This window comes from Ptiloglossa arizonensis, chromosome 1 (genome assembly GCF_051014685.1).
Source record: "Ptiloglossa arizonensis isolate GNS036 chromosome 1, iyPtiAriz1_principal, whole genome shotgun sequence".
In the NCBI taxonomy this organism is placed as follows: domain Eukaryota; kingdom Metazoa; phylum Arthropoda; class Insecta; order Hymenoptera; family Colletidae; genus Ptiloglossa; species Ptiloglossa arizonensis.
The window spans coordinates 12,503,382-12,520,821 of record NC_135048.1 but is presented as its reverse complement, the minus strand read 5'-3'; the positions used below and the strand labels follow the sequence as shown (position 1 = coordinate 12,520,821).

Here is a 17,440-nt window from a genome sequence, read left to right as displayed (position 1 = left end):
CGTCATAATTGTTCTGGGTTTGATTATTAAAATGTATCAAGATTTTTACAGTCGAAATAGTTCCGTTGCCTTTCAGAAGAAAAGTTCCAAATCTGTTTCAGAAGATTTCTACCGCGGTTTAAATCGTTTGATCACGAGTCAGTGATTATCGTTATTTTACAACTCCGTATAAACTTAACTAAGAGATTACCGAGCCTGACCGCTGCATAAACGTCGAAATAAGCGGTTACCGTTTTTCAGCAGCTGGAAGTTTAAATGGTTCCCTCCGCTTTCTACATTTCGACCGCATGAAGCTCCACAGAACACGGGTAGGCCATTTAGCGCACTAAGTGGTTAGGGGTTAGTACCGTGTCGAAAACGCGGTACATGGCGTACAGATCGTGGAAAAGTGGTCCCACGTATGGTCCCTATTTCCATTTTACGGCTGTTAACGGTGTCCTTAGCACAGATCCGTGAACACGGACACACGTAAATTTTACGAACCATCGAAAAGTTCATTTTCGAGTATCGATAACGAGAGAGACTTCGAGCGGCCAGTTCTTTCCCTTTTTTTTTTTTTTTAATTTCTGCTCGGGTGTCCCATTGAACGGACATTTATAACGCAAGCATAAATTAAACTACGCGGTTAGCTCACGGTTTGGACTCAGTGGCTGGTAAGTTGCCTAACTGGTAGCTTAAGAACTAAACTTGTTGGCTGGTGCATTAAGGTCTAAACCTCCTGGCTGGCAGCTTAAGGTCTAAAGTTACCAATTAGTAAGTTTGCAGCTACAATTATCTTACACTTGCTACCTCCTGAAGCTGACTTTGGACATATGCTTGTGTAATGGGACACCACAAGGCAATGTGTCGACAGTAGCACTTGTCCTCAATTAGGATCCCGGTGCAAGTGGTCGGGGCAAAAGACACAATTTCTGTTCAATCTGCATCAGTGATATTATCACGTATAACGACCAGTTGCTACCGAACGAGACTTCCGGGTATATGTGCTTTTGGAAGAGTGCTCCTTTCACCGGCTACCTTCATCAGGGATAATTGGTTACCGTTGAAAGGTGCTATACACCGGAATATATATACTTCTCTTCCCATCTCGAGAGGTTTACCGATAGCTGCAGGTATATCGTGCAGCGATCGTTGGTTTGCAGGTTGCACCTATCATCCATACGATGGTGCAGCAGATGCAGCGAAATGAGGCTCGAGTCCATGGTCTATGCAGTCGGCATACATAATTCCGCGATTGTTATTGCAGGAAATCGCTGTATTCAGAATGTGTCTCTCACGGAAACCCGTGTGTCCTGGCTGCGCTGCACGCCGGAAGATCGCTATTTATGCGACACATTAACAGCAACGGTCTGTCCGTAACGGGTAACTCATCCTCGAAAAGCAGAAATTATTTCGCCGCAGCTGTTGAAGTAAGGGAACCCCCATTTACGAGGTGGACTGATTAACGAACGAGAAGAGACGCAAGATCGTTAACCTAACCTCTACGAAGTTTCTGAAACCGCGGAGACCCAAATTTCAATGGCTTTGATTATAAGCAAGACCTCCGAGCGGTTGCAAATGATATTAAAAATTATATTAAATAATATTCGAACAAGTTACTTTGTAAAAAATATATAGTAAATTATGACGAAATTATGTACTATTTGTAATCTTGTTTCGTATCGAATCTACTAGGTGGATTCGTTAAGATACTTTTTGGCAGGATGTGTTATAAACAACACTTTTGTTATGAAACACGATTAATGATCAAATCATTTTGATAATGTGAAGATAATGAGTAATAAAGGAATGTAATTATTAATGACACAGGAGATCGTAATGTTTTACACTTCAGTGTAATGCAATATTTGAAAGGATTTCCTAGAAAATTTGTCAATTTTTAAACATATATTAAATATTTTAAAACATAAATAAAACAGAGTACATTAATTTAATATTTGTTTAATTCCTATAAAGTAGATAATACCCATAGAAGTACCAGTCTTGGCTTAAAAGAGTCGAAATTCGATCAATCACTTTGATAGATAGAAAAATTATCGTGAAGAACACTTGTAAATTGATAATCAATATGTGTATACTTGCCAACGTGTGTCGAATCTCAACGAAAAGTTCCTTCCCGACGAAAAGAATGTTTCAACGAATTGATATTTTAAGCCATTATTTATTCTAGAACATTATTAATTACTATTGAAATTCTGATCCATAATTATGATAAATAAACAAGATATTACGAAATTCGTAAAGGCGTACAAATTCAGTGAATGTTTGTTCCCCCATTCAATTGTTATTAACATTTACGTACGTTCCAAATGTTATTATAACAATACACATACCAACACCAATCTTTTACTTGAATTTTCGATGAATATTAATTTCTGTAAATTAATTAATGATCCATATTTTATAAATAAGATATCTATTGCAATTTGTATCGTAATCTATGGTGTAAAGTTATTAATCTAAACAAATCTGATCGATTTTCATCCAGCGCTGAATACTTAAGGTCTTTCTCAGTTGACAGCTAGACATACATCTATATACGAAGTGCAATTATTTCAAGTTGATCGTCGTTGGATAACTGATAGAGAAATCTGTTTCTCGAAAGTAAGATTCGATAATTGTTTCGATAAATAACACTACAAATTGGAAATCGACGACACGGTGTGACACCGTACGAAATGCAAACTGTGCGTATCAAGACCAGACGTTCGATCATTTGTATGCACACGCGGAAAGAAATAATGTCACCGAATCACGAGAAGAAGAAGAAGAAAGAAGAGAAAACAAGCAATGCGTGGACTGAATCGTGCGTTTCCGGTATATCAAAGCCGGACGCCACACAGACGGGAACTCATTAGGAATCATCGACAACGACGCCGCGGGTGACTATTTAACTGATCCTCTTGATAGGATGTTTCCTTGCAAAATTATTAGCAACGGATCGAGCCGGCGCGCGCTCAGCGGAAATGCGTGTTAAGATCACGGGGCGGCACTCCCGTTCTCTCTTCCGGCTTTATTGACGATCCACTCTGCATCGAACGAGTAATGTTTAATTATCAATGGGTGTGATACAACACCACGGTTAAACGATCGGTCGTTCCACGCTTAAAATCGGCCGAAATCGATTCTGAAATGATCAAAGAACCATTTCCCGCCACTTTGATAATTTGATGTCGCAACGCGTACCCGTTATTACCATTATTCCAAGACGGGGTCAATTATGATCACTGTACAACGTGACAAACTGGAACATTCCACGCTACTCACCCCGTAAAGATTCGCAGTTTCTGAAGACGTCAAGGAACAGATAAGGACTGACGTTATCATTAAGCTAACAAGAAGATTATTAAATCGCAGTCGCGTTGCGCTGGCGCTCGTCGGCCTCGTTATAATTAAAAGACGGAGGACCAAGGCGTCGTAATGACAGTTCCTCAAATCTTCTTAATATTTTCGCTTCGATGACGATAACGAAGGTAGATAAGAAAGAAGTAAAAAAAGATATCGTGAAAGAAGTCGACAGTACTTTTATTACGGATTGGGGAGGGTTGGGGGGGGGGTCATTATCGTCTGGATTGCTGCATCGATCGCAATAATTGACGGAATGCAAGACGTTTCGAAAACCTTTCCTGTTCAGGATATATATATATATATATATATATATATATATATATATATATATATATATATATATATATATATATACATATATATCATAGATCGTTCGCGAATTAATACCGTTCCTAACGACAATTTTAATTTAAAACGTTGAATTATAATGAACAGATTTACAAATATTGCTCGAACCTTTCCAAATCAGTCACCACGTTCCACCGATAGGATAATTATCGTTTTGATAGTTTAAAAATAACGAGTAACAAAAGAATGTAATTATTAATGACAAAGGAGACATTGTGATTTACACTTCAGAGACTATAATTAATGCAATATTTGAAAGTATTTCTTAGAAAATTTGTTAAGTTTGTAGTGGCCTTTATCGCTATGTATTAATACAGAACACTTTTATATTAACTTAAATAATCATCGTTTTCACGATGATGTACATTCTATATTAGATATAGATTGCAACATCTACACTGGATACTAGAAGTTGTAATACCCAGGTGACAATGCTTATACAAGATATTAAAAGCTGCAACAACCAAGTTGTAACACTTATACTAGATACTAAAACACTTACGCTAGATTCGATATACCTATACTACATATCTATATTAGATATAGGTTATAACACCAAACGTTGCACTCTCTGACACGAATTTTTACATTCAATAACCGATGGGTCATCATTGCAAACCATATTCTTTAAATAAGAATTCGAAAACCAAATTGCTGTATCACTCCCAGTTTCCAAAAAATTCGAGTTTTCGTAAAAACCCAGAATTTGCGACAATAATGAGGCATTACACGAAAAGTAGAAACGTTAGAAAGTTCTAATTGGCCTTCAAAAATAGAGGAGAGTTTCTCGAATATAGCGGTATATAATTTATTAATTTCTTTTTAAGTTTAAGTCAAAGTCACATCGGTGAGACTTAAATCGGTGACATTAAGTCAAAGTCATATCGTCAAAGTTTAAAACAGTGGCGATGTGAGTAGTTTCTCCGCATTATTTTTACGAAAAGTTTCTCATCTAGCAGGAAACCTCTACCCACGATCGGATTCTGTAGACATTTCCGAAGAAGAAACTGTCCGGAAGAAGTGTCAGAACGACTTACATTTCGTGCAAGCCGAGAAAATATTCATCGGTAACGCGTGTCCAGTGTTTTGCCGCCATGTGGCTCGTTGCTCACTTCTCTCGATTCAACAGGGCCGTAGCTACGCGTAATCAACACCGATGAAAATATTCAATGCAGCATCTACTTTATGTAAATGTTTGACTTTTTTTTTTTAAAGAAGTTTTTAAAAAAGTTCTAAAAGTGAACATTTCAATGTTCTATTCTTTTTCGTATATTTCTGTAGACACCAATCATCTATGATGTACTTCTTGATCAATTTTAATTAACATATATTTTTTTTATTCAGTTTCTTTTCCTTTTTCTTACTTTTTGCTGTCAATGCTAAATGTTAAATTATACAACAATTTCTAGTGTAATTTCTGTTGATTAAAATTGATCAAGAAGTACATCATAGTTCGGTGATTGGTAACCAGAGAAGTATACGAGAAGAAAGGACAGAACAGTGAAATATTAAAAAAAAGTCCAATATTATTTATATAAAATGGATGGTCCATTCAACTCCTTCATTGATGTTGGCTAATCGTAGCTGCGGCCCTGTCGAATCGAACGAAGCGAGCAGCGAACCACATGGCGGCAAAATGCTGTACACGCGTTACCGACGAATATTTTCTCGACCTGCTCGAAATGTAAATCGTTCAGACACTTCTGCCGGCCAGAAATGTCTACAGAATCCAAACATGTTTGGAAACTCCCTGTTAAATGACAAACTTTTCGTAAAAATACTTAAAAATAATGCAGAGTACCTACACATCGCCACTTTGTCAAACTTTGACGATAATTTGTAGCTATTTAAGACCAAAAACAATCAATGAATCATATACCACCATATTTAACAGACTCTCCTTTAATTTTAAGTATCGATTAAAACTTTCTAACATTTTCACTTGCCGCCTAATACCTCATTATCGTAAAAAATCCTGAATCTTTTAAAACTCTCGTTTTTCGAAAACTGGAGGTGATGTGGCAATTCGATTTCCGGATTCTTGTTCGAGAAATGCTCACCCATTGGTTATTGAAAAGTAGAGAATAAGTATCAGTTTGTAAGACAGTAACGTTAATCGAATGATCACCGAGAAGAAACTCTTCGCTCATACGCATTTTGCCCACGTTCTGTTGTTTCAGCGGGATCGTCCACCCTCATCAGGATCAGTTGCAGTGACGAATGCCGTGGCACGATGACGCGTGCACTGGAACGATGGAGAAGACTGTCTCGGGCCGCGACGCAACACGCACTCAGGCTGATCATACAGATTCTACTGATACAGAATTTCGCTACCGCCCAAATAGCCAAGTGTCCACCCCCCGAGACCATTCCGGGCTGTCCTTGTTACAATATTGAGGATGGTTTCTTCCTAGAATGCGCCGGCGCCACGGAGGAGACCCTTAGGACCACTCTGAACGGTGTTCTGAGTGCAGGCGGTGAGTAGACCAGCCTGAACGTAATGAAAACGCCTAGCTGTCGACGTGCAAGGATAATGCAAGTTTCGTCGTGAAAAAGTTTTTCGATACGGTGTCGCGGCGTCCAATTTTCATTTATTAACGTAACGACCGCGCGGGCTTCACGGGACACACGGTAATAACGGTGAAATTGTTATTATAATCACGATAACGGCCGCGTGTTTGCGTGAACGCGAATGATGGAAAATTAATTAACATTTAATGGGTCACTTTAAAGCGCGCACGGATAAACGTTTCTCGTTCTTAACGAGATAGCGCGTACTGTCGATCAGGGAAGCACACCGGTTCGCGTTCCGTGCAAATTGAACGTACTCGATTAAACTCCGAACGGAATAGCATATTAAAAGGGTAACAATTGGTGATCTTCGTTAGCGGTGAAACGGCTTCGTAAATAATACCTAAACTTCATCGAGGCGTTGCGAAACTTCCCGAATCAGGTACGTGACGTTTGGACGTGGACGAGTACAGACCTCCTCGAAGAATTCATTATCTTTTACGTCGCCTATAAAATCCACGGTGAACATCGGGGGGCCGGCCAACGCAGCGAAATCTAAGCTTCGCGTTATCGCGGCTTAATGAAATTAATGGCCGTGCCCTTTACGACCGTTTCCAGGAGCTGGTACAATGGTGCAGTCGTTGAGCGTTTACGAGCTGGACAAAACCGTCGAAGAATTGAAATACGGCTGCTTCCCGCCCGGCTCTCAGATCAGACACCTACAAATATCCCACTCGTCGCTGCGTGAAATTAGCGAAGGGGCCTTCACGAATCTGAGGGACAGTTTGGAGTCGTTGGCCCTTGTGTCCAGTCGTTTGTCCCAGGTGCCGCAGAAATCGTTGGCCGATTTACGAAAGTTGGCCGCGTTGGACCTCGAGGCCAATTTGATACAGGACCTGTCCTCGTACTGCTTTTACGGATTGAAGTTGATGAAGCTGACACTGAAGGGGAATCAAATATCGAAGATCTCCGAGTACGCGTTCGCGGGCTTGGAGGACAGCCTCAGTGATCTGGACCTGGCCGAGAACAAGCTGAAACTCTTCCCGATGGCACCTCTGAGAAGACTCGAGACCCTGGCATCCCTCAGACTCGCTTGGAACGAGATATCGGAGCTACCGGACGACGGTTACAGCCTGCTGAGATCGTTGTTGATCCTCGATTTGAGCAGCAACAACTTCGAGAAATTGGCCGAGGATTGCTTCAGGCCCTGTCCAATTTTGCACACCCTCTCGCTTTATTACAACTCGATAGAGACCGTACACAAGGACGCATTCGTTTCGCTGAAAGATCTGGAATCGATCGATCTCAGCCAGAACAAGATCGTCTTCCTTGATATAGCCACGTTCAAGGGTAACGAAAGATTGCGCACCATCGAGCTGAGCCACAATCACATTCATTACATCGGTGGGGTATTTGCGAGACTGCCCGAACTGAGGGAACTCTATCTAGCGGAGAACAATATTCTAGAGATACCTGGTGAAGCGTTTATCGGTAGCGTGAACCTGGCGGTTGTTTACCTTCAGCAAAACGCCATCAGGAGAATCGATGGGAAGGGTCTGACCAGTCTCACGCAATTGGCCCAATTGTATCTCAGCAACAACTATATCGAGAAGGTGCCGCGTGAGTTTCTCGAGCACTGCGAGAATCTCTCCTCCCTATCCCTCGACGGGAACAAGATCCGTGAACTTCAACCGGGCACATTCTTGAAACTGCGTCAACTGAGGGAGCTACGGTTGCAAGACAATCACATCACCGAGGTGAAACGCGGTGTTTTTTCACCACTTCCGTCGCTGTTGGAGCTTCATTTGCAGAACAACGCGATCACCGATATGAAGACTGGCGCGCTGAGGACCTTGAACAGCCTGCAACACGTCAATTTGCAGGGCAATCAGTTGACTGTTTTGGGCGACGTGTTCCAGTTGTCCGCCTCCGAGTCGTCTTCCGGCGGTAGTTCGTTGGTGTCCATTCAACTGGACAGCAACGGGCTCGCGGTGTTGCACAACGATTCTCTGCGCGGACAGGCTTCGGTCAGGATCATGTGGCTAGGTCACAACAAGCTGACGCACCTGCAAGCGCCCCTGTTCAGGGATTTGCTTCTGGTGGAGAGGCTCTATTTGACAAACAACTCTATATCCAGGATCGAGGACGGCGCGTTTCAACCGATGCAGGCTCTGAAGTTTCTCGAGTTGAGCATGAACAGGCTCAATCACATCACCGCGAGGACATTCTCGGAATTACACGAACTCGAGGAACTCTACCTACAGAGCAACGGCTTGAGACGATTGGACCCTTACGCTCTGACGGCCCTTAAGAAACTGAAAGTGCTGGATCTGGCGAACAATCATCTGACCAATTTGCACGACGCTATGTTCCAAGAGGGTCTACCGATCAGGACGCTCAACTTGAAGAACTGTTCCATCGTGAGCGTCGAGAGCAGCGCTTTCCGCGGACTGAGCAACTTATCCAATCTCAATCTGGACGACAATCTTCTCGCAGCGTCCGCCTTATTGAATCTGCATATCCCCGGGCTTAGCACACTCTCCGCGTCCGGTAACAACTTCAGCCAAATCTCCGAGCACAACCTGAACGGGCTACCGTCTCTTCAAGAGCTGTTGCTGGACGAAGCACATATTTCTCAGCTGCCGGAGATCATTTTCGTGCTGAATCGAAACTTGGCACGCCTGCATCTCAATAGGAACTACCTCCGTAGCCTACCTCCGGGTATTTTCGACAGGCTGTTGTCTCTTTGGGAAATTCGATTGGACCATAACCGATTTCAGGACATACCGTATTCTGCACTGGCCAGTGCTCTCAATCTAGAGATCCTCACGCTCTCCCACAACGAGATAGCAAATGTGGACATAGCCAGCTTCGCCAGTTTGAAATACCTGAAAGAGTTAGATCTCAGCCACAATCGAATCGAAACGATGTCTGGCTTTGCCATGGCTAACCTATCGCGTTTGATCTCCGTGGACCTCAGTCATAATCACCTGAACGCTCTTCCCGCCAATTTCTTCGCTCATTCATCGATGTTGCACAAAGTGGACCTGTCCGAGAACAAGTTCAGACAGATCCCAGCCGTGGCGTTGTCTGGCCAAAATCTTCCTGCGTTACGTTGGTTGAACCTGACCAGAAATCCATTGAACAGGATCCACGAACTTCCGTTGGAAGCTATGTACCCTGTCCTTCAGGAAGTCCACATTTCCGGTACCAATTTGAGCATAGTCACATCGCAGGACTTCGAAGCATTTCCAGCTTTGTTGCACCTGTTTTTGGGCCAAAACGGTATCCTGAGGATCTCGCCAGGAGCTTTCAGAAGCTTGCCCAATCTCTTGACGTTGCATCTTGGAATGAACAGCTTGAACATTCTGCCAAAGGAGAGGCTGCAGGGTATGGAGCACCTGAGGAATCTAAATTTGACCCACAATCTATTGAAAGAGTTGGAAGAATTTCCCGAAGACCTGAAATCGCTTCAGATACTGGATCTTTCGTACAATCAGATCGGGATCGTCGAGAAGGTGACGTTCAAGAATTTAGTTAGCCTGGTGGAATTGCATCTCTACGGGAATTGGATTAACGCCATCTCCAGCGAGGCGTTTAGACCCTTGAAAAAGCTTCGAGTGTTAGATCTTAGCAGAAATTACTTGGAAAATCTGCCGCTAAACGCGTTTCGACCCCTGGAGACACAAATACGGAGCTTACGCGCTGAAGGTAACGTAATCAGTACGGGGTGTTTGTTTCTTAGCTTATTTATACACTACCGTGAATTGCCTTCGATGTTTCATCCGTGCAAACGCTTGCTAGTTAAATTTATTTTAACACTTGAACTACCAAAGTGTTCAATTTGTCTCGTTACAAACTTCCGTTTAATTACTCGATTATTAACGCTGTCTTTGTCTACAATATTCACGAACAATTATCAAAATGGACAACTAACGATGTAAAACGTTTCAAATTTCCGTTTAAAATTACTCGATTATTGACGACCACGACCTTTGTCTACAAGATTCGCGAACAAGTATCAAAATAGACAATTAATGGTACTCGTAAATCAATTTGTCCTTTTCCTCGTCTAACTTCGAAGATACGCATCCGGTTTGATAGAAATGTTAATACGTTCAGCGTCGGTAGTTATAGCGTTAAAGCGATGAATGTACACAGAAAATGACACGCGTCTAAAATTTCAAGTCAACCTATTTTTAAACACCGGTGAAAGCAAGATGTACGGCAAAGAGAAAAAGCAGAGGTTCTGATTAATACAGTATCAATGTTTCGTTTGCTCGTGAGACTTTTATTCAACGGGCACACGAGATAGAGGGAATAACAGTGTATGTATTGAAGCTATCGATCCAAATGGAGTTACTGCCGCTGGAAATCCAATCATATCGCTGGTCACGTACAATCGTCTCGAATCGATACTCAACATCGGGACAATCAAACACGCTTTGCCATTCTGTCTCATCCTCGCCTCTCAAGTCTACAAACTAGTCCCTTACGGAAGTATAATGTCCGCCAGATGCTACCTTTAATCCCCTCTAAAAGATTTCCAAATTTAATGGGAAACACTGCGAACGCGTCTCGGTGTCCACGTGCCACTACGTATCAATGTTTCAATAGTTTCCTATCCTATCTGGGAATATTCGAGTGTATAGCTTGCTCTCGCTTCTGTAAACGTGTTTGAGATGCTGTTGGCTGACTATGAAAATCGTTTCGGATAACTTCCAGACAGATGTATCGAACGTCGAGGTATTTTGACCGTGCGTTTTATCATTGAAAGTATATTAATCGTTACGATGAATAAACTTATCGTCAAATATATTATCATTGAAAGTATATTAATCGATACATTGAATAAAGTTAACGTCAAATATATTATCATTGAAAATATATTAATCGATACGTCGTATAAACTTATCGTCAAATATACTATCATTGAAAGTATACTAATCGATACGTCGAATAAAGTTAACCTCAAATATATTATCATTGAAAGTATATTAATCGATACGTCGAATAAAGTTAACCTCAAATATATTATCATTGAAAGTATAATATATTAATCGATACGTCGAATAAAGTTAACGTCAAATATATTATCATTGAAATATATAATATTAATCGATACGACGAATAAATTTTGCACAGTTAGCTAATTTTATTGTAGTCTCGATTGCTTCTATTTTCGTAATTGATAACGAAATAACGTTCGATAACGAAAGAGATGGACGTCCAAATACTCGATTAACTTTGCAGTAGGTTTCTTAGCATCGGCCATATCGCCATTGCTTTAACGTCGCTAGAGATACAATATTCTCACCCAGGACATCGATTACATCAACAGAGAATAACCGCAACGCGTTCTAACCCGATCATTCCGTCGACGTTCGCAGAGAATCCGTTACACTGCGGCTGCGAGTCGCAAGAACTCTGGGAATGGTTGAGGGACCATCAGAAACTGGTTAGCGGAGTGGGTGGTGGCCGCGGTCGCGGAAGAAACGGTGTTGGGGTCGGAGACATTGAGGGTGGTCTGCTGAGATGCGAGCAACCGCCAGAGTTACGGGGTCTGGTTTTCCTCGATCTCGACCCTCATGCTTTCTGCTCTGCTCCACTGGTCTTGAAACTCGCGATTCAGGATATCCAGCCTTTCTCCGTCCTCGTGTCTTGGCAGAGCAGAAACCATTCCGGTCTTCATGGATACCAAGTGGCTTACCATGCTCTGGACAATGTCGACGAGGTGAGTGAGTCCTTATACGAAACTACCTCTATCGTTCTTTCGTGCTATCATTGGCAAATTTTTCTATCCCATATCCAACTTGAATCTAGAGTCTAAGATGATTTACGTAGAATCCAAAGTACCTTCTGACCTAGATCGATACACACGATGAAAGCATTCCCATAGTATTAGAAAATACCAACTGATCAGACAACGTATAATGACACCAACAGAGTGCCCTGATAACGTTCTGACCTAGATCGATACACACTATCAAAGTGTTTCCATAGTATTAGAAAATACCAACTGATCAGACAACGTACAATAACACCAACAGAGTGCCTCGATGATGCACATTGTCACCGTTCTCCGGTATATCTGTCATCATTCTCTGATCTCCGTTTACATTCCAGGTACGAGGCAAGCTCCTCGATCCAAAAGCACGTTCGGTGAGGCTGACGAAGCTGGCATCGGACACCCGGTACCTGATTTGCGTCCTCGGTCTAGGTAGTTGGGGCACACCAATCCCGGAGGACATCGGTTCTTGGCAATGGAACGCTTCCCACGACGACGTGATCGAGGGCTCTGCACTTCCCGTGATGGTCAACTCACCCACGAGTCTATGCACGGAGGTCAGAACCCTGGATGCACCGGACTCGATAGTAGGGGACGGAACGATGAGCGACAGAGGAGGTTTGGCCAGCATCTTGACCAGGAGGCTGGGCCTGATTGTTGGCAGTTGCATGGGTTTCGTCGTGTTCGTGGTCCTGATCTCGGTGCTGGGCTACATGAAGATGAAGAAACAGAGGTCCACCGAGAAGAGGGATCAACCTCTGTCCTCGAATCCACAGGCCTACATGACGTACAGGCACTACTCGCTGCAGAGCGGCGACAGAGCGGACAACGCTTGTCCCAGTTTTATCAGCAACATCGGCACCACGCCGCTGAACTCGTAGCACAAACCTAAGGAGTCTCGCAAAGAGACCGATCATCGTGGTATCGAGATGAAAAGCACTCCTAGCTGCGTGGGTATCTTCGGTTAACCGTGATCCCTGGAACCAGGAGCCAGTCGAGTGGAATGTACCGAAGAATGTCGGCAAACTCTACTGTAACGTGTTACCAGTTTTCGTTTCGTTCGTTTATCTGGATACACTTTCAGGGATACGGGTGTTCAGTTTTGCCGGTGGACTATTTTCACTCGTACTAGGTGGCTAGGACGAACTATTCGAAGGATGAATATTCTGACTGGGATTTTCATTTAAGAAAAGTGCCAAAAAAACTGATACACGTAGATCTCGGCCAGGACTCAGCGAGCTAGTTTCGTTTGCCGTGTCGTTCAAACGAGAGATTTTTAAGTGTCAGTGAAATTACGAAGCAACCAATCGCGTGCCAAAAGTACGAAGACTTGATTCGTAGAGTCTGCAGTCCCTACGGTTTCGAAGGGAACCGGAACGAAGGGACTCGACGGTATTGCTCAGTCGACCGATTATCCGCGGACCTTAATTTCTAACGTACCGCGCGATCGTTCTCTGTTGTCGAACAGACCCTCCGACCATTCACAAGAACCGAACAACGACGTAAATGACCCCTTTTTGGATCAATTCGAATCTACTCCTACGAAGACTGATTTTTTAATGCCGTTCCCCCTCATTGTTTCGACGCTCATATTGGATGTACGATAACGTCACACACGCATACACATACACACACGTACACGAAAAAATTTTTTTTTTGTAAATAATAGCGTATGAAAACTGTCGTGACTTAACGATGTTCGTATCGACGCTCGTATATTCCGAGAGGAAACTCGTCCTCCTATAGTGCTGCGCAAGCAATATTACACTTATTCGTATCGATAGTCCCAAACGATCCAGCACTAAACTTAATTAAGAAGCAGTCTTCTAGAAGACTTGACGTTTCTTTGGTTTTTTTTTTCCCTCATGTTCTCTCTCTCTGTCTCTCTCTCTCTCTTTCTCTCTCTTTCTCCTTCAATCTCTGTCTTTCTCTTCCTGTCTCTTTCTGTAAGCGACCACGACCGGAAGATTCGGAAGCTGCGGTCTCGTCTCTGTACCAGAGACCGTCGTCACCGATCAACCGGGTACCAGAACTTCTCGAATCGCGACTGATTAACGCGTGACTCCTGCCAAGAAAAGTGAATAGAGAACCGGTTTCGAGTTGCCAAATGTTACACGGTGACGTTGCGGAAGATGGATTTATTGTATATAGATAGAGGATATGTATACACATAGCATTCTTTATTATAGCCTAGGATTTCGGTTAATAAAAATACACCAAAGCTACGAACCGATTGTATCCTTTGTCGTTCCCAAAAGTTTCACGTCTCGTTTCGAAGCTGCGAGAAACCAAAGTCAGGATGTTTCTCGGGATCACGATCATCGACGACGATCGGATAAAGAACGGTAAGTGAAAATTCTAGTTACTTTTCGCTCGATAGCACACCATGGAAGATTCAAAGCTTGCACGTTCCCTGATAATATTTCATCCATCGAACCTAACTTGACGAGACACCCGATACCGAGGTTTGATTTGCATTAACGGTACGATCACATTGCAAACAGTCCGATACAATTCAGGTAGACGATATTCGATGCTCTGGAATGTCCAAAAGGTCAGTTGTACCATTTAATGGTAGAATTCCACCGAAACACGATTGCATCGCGATTGCAAAGTGTCACTATCGAGCAACACCTGATCGAGGAGTTAGATCTTGTATTGATTAATCGATCACCGAGAACAAGTAGCGACGATGGTTGTGCATTGATGAGTGCAGATGCATCTACGTGTTACGGTGACAGTAGATATCTGACACTCGAAGATGATCGTTAGGAATTTTCGGAATATTCGCCCTCCAGGTCGCGGAACGTAACACCAATTCGACCGATATTCAAACCGGATGGAACTTCCGAGGGCGTATCGTCGACGATCCATTAAGTCACATCCCATACGACTAATTAATTAATTATAATGGCGATTCGGTCCAAGCAGCTTAGAGCGAGCTTGTGGTTCGCTTAGGTTCCGTAATTAACTCCGGGTCAGCCCGAGTATATCCCAGAGCGTCAATCAGTTCCGATCTGGCACGTCGAAACCAAAACAAACCGCTTCAGGGATATATCGAATAGCTCGCTCCAATAATGCTCGCCTGAATGAGCTCCACCCCCGTAACGATTCTATGCCGAATAATCCAAACCCTATTCGATTAGACGGTCCGAGAAAAAAGTAAAAATCGAACACCTATTCCGGTTCGATAGCAAGTTTCACAAAGTGAAAGTTTTCACAGGTGTAGCAAATTTCGAAATACAGGGAAAGCAAGATACTTTGTACAGGGTGTATCGAATTTGATAGTTTTTCAAATATTTTTGCTAATTTGTAAAAGAAATCTTCTTGGAACGAAAATTGGTTAGTTTTCGGTCGGTTAACGAGTTTAAATATTAAAAATCTATAAGAACGTACTTTTTTTTTTTTAAATCACCATGACGTGAGTTGTAACTACAATGTCGGAAATATAGGTCAACTTTTAATTAGATTTTTGGTAGACACTTGACTATAACAGTTTTCAAAAAAATTTTTTTTTTTTAATTCGTCCCAATGTTGATAATAACTTTGGAAAATTATAAATATGTAGTATTGTTTAAGAAGGTCGAGACGATTTTGACTTCTTATCGAACACACTTTATGGACATTTTAAATATCCAAGTGCGCGACCGACGAAAGTTGACTACGTCACGTTTAAATATTTAATTAGGTAGATCGACGGAAATGCTCGAAAAATGTTGGTCAAACTTAAAGGATACACCGCTCGGGAGGAACCAAAATTTTTATAATATCGTACGAAGACCAAGTCAGTGTTATCAGTCGCAGAAATTTAATTAGCCCCGAGGGATTGCTAACGAATATTGTTTTGCGTTCACTGTCTCTCGAGGTAAATTCTCTCGAATTCCATTTTCAATTAACAACGGTTAGTGCCGTGAATAATGGAGCGACGAGTTGACACATTCTAATTGGATTTTTTAGAAAGGCGCGCCCGAGGCATTGTTGAATTGAATTAACCCAGGCTGCTTCGTCGAAGAACCGTACGGCCGGCTACCGTGCAAGTATATGGGATTAGCATGAAAGCAGCCGTGATTCAAAGTTCGCGAGAAAAGATCCTGGCAAAACTTATACATTAATAGGGACCTGGGACTCAGCTTGCAATTACGAAGCGTAATTAACTCCGAGAGTTTACCTAGCTGCCATATGCCAGGGAGCTCCACTTCGCAAAACTGTCGTAAACATAAATAGTAACGTCTGGTAAACCGTTTTCAGAAAAATGAATCAGCAGACTCGAGTCAATCAACACGACCGATAACGTTATATTTGTGTACTTTGCTCTTGACTCTTTAATTCGAGGAGTTAACTTGTTGTTAAACATCCAATAATATTTGCGTCGGTACAAATTCTGTCATATTCGTTTAAATCGTTTACGAATGCATTATCGATTGTAAAATATTATCAAAAACCACTGTACAGGGTAAATTTTCCAGTGACGAGTCATTTTTGATTAAATAAATGTTACGAAACGAACTTGCGACCACCTTGAGACGTAATTTTATTGGAAAATTTAATTGTGAATATTTGTGTACAATTTTTTTCTAAATACAGAAAGAAAATATTTTATTCAAATTCTTATTACGAATAAAAAATCAAAATACTCAATAATGTTACAAATTGTTTATTTTCAATTCCTAACATATTATCGGTTTCTAACGTTATCGATGACACGTAGCACCTAATTGTGGAAAAATCACATTTTTTCTAAATATAGAAAGAAAATATTTTATTCAAATTCTTATTACGAATAAAAAATCAGAATACTCAATAATGTTACACATTTTTTATTTTCAATTCTTAACATATTATCGGTTTCTAACGTTATCGATGACACGTAACACCTGATTGTGGAAAAATCACATTTTTTCTAATTTTGTTGACACTTTTGGTACTTTCATTCTACAACCATCTAAGGTACATGAAATTTATACGAATCCAAAGACAAAAGAGGATCTCTTCGGACTAGATCGGGGGATCTTTGTCCAACATTGAGTTGTAAATCATGTTTTGCGTTATGCAAGTTTCCGAACACTGCTATCGATCTTCGCGCCGCCTCTCATTATATCATTCCATCTGGTACCTATTGTTAAATCCCGCAAAGTACAAGGTGCTACAAGGGACGTTCGGATTCTAAGTACGGCTATTAATAAGAAGCAACCCGCTGCGAAGGCCAGGTCAGAACAGTAAGCACAACTACCAGTGGTTTGTACCTGTGTTAAAATAAATTGGACTCCTGCGGAGGAGTAAACTGTATTACACCGTGAATGGAAAGAATTTGTTTCGGGAAAGAATTAAGAAATATCCGATCGGATAAATTCAAGTTTAAGAAATTGTTCGTTGTTTCATCGATCGTGATAAATTCTTTGGGTACCAAGTATTAAATGGCTCTTACAGTCTACTTCAATCTTAAAA

At 41.8% G+C, this 17,440-nt stretch overlaps 1 protein-coding gene across 1 annotated transcript in view; it reads left to right on the top strand.

Annotated features, from left to right (window-relative positions):
- The window catches only part of LOC143149005 (uncharacterized), a 63,523-nt gene extending 49,307 nt beyond the window's left edge, over positions 1-14,216 (top strand). The window contains exons 3-6 of the mRNA XM_076315953.1: positions 5,877-6,173; positions 6,826-9,918; positions 11,598-11,941; positions 12,334-14,216. Of these exons, the coding sequence (XP_076172068.1) occupies positions 5,877-6,173; positions 6,826-9,918; positions 11,598-11,941; positions 12,334-12,876 (4,277 nt within the window). The 3' untranslated portion in view covers positions 12,877-14,216. The remainder of the gene's footprint in view (positions 1-5,876; positions 6,174-6,825; positions 9,919-11,597; positions 11,942-12,333) is intronic.
- The last annotated feature ends 3,224 nt before the right edge of the window (positions 14,217-17,440 follow it).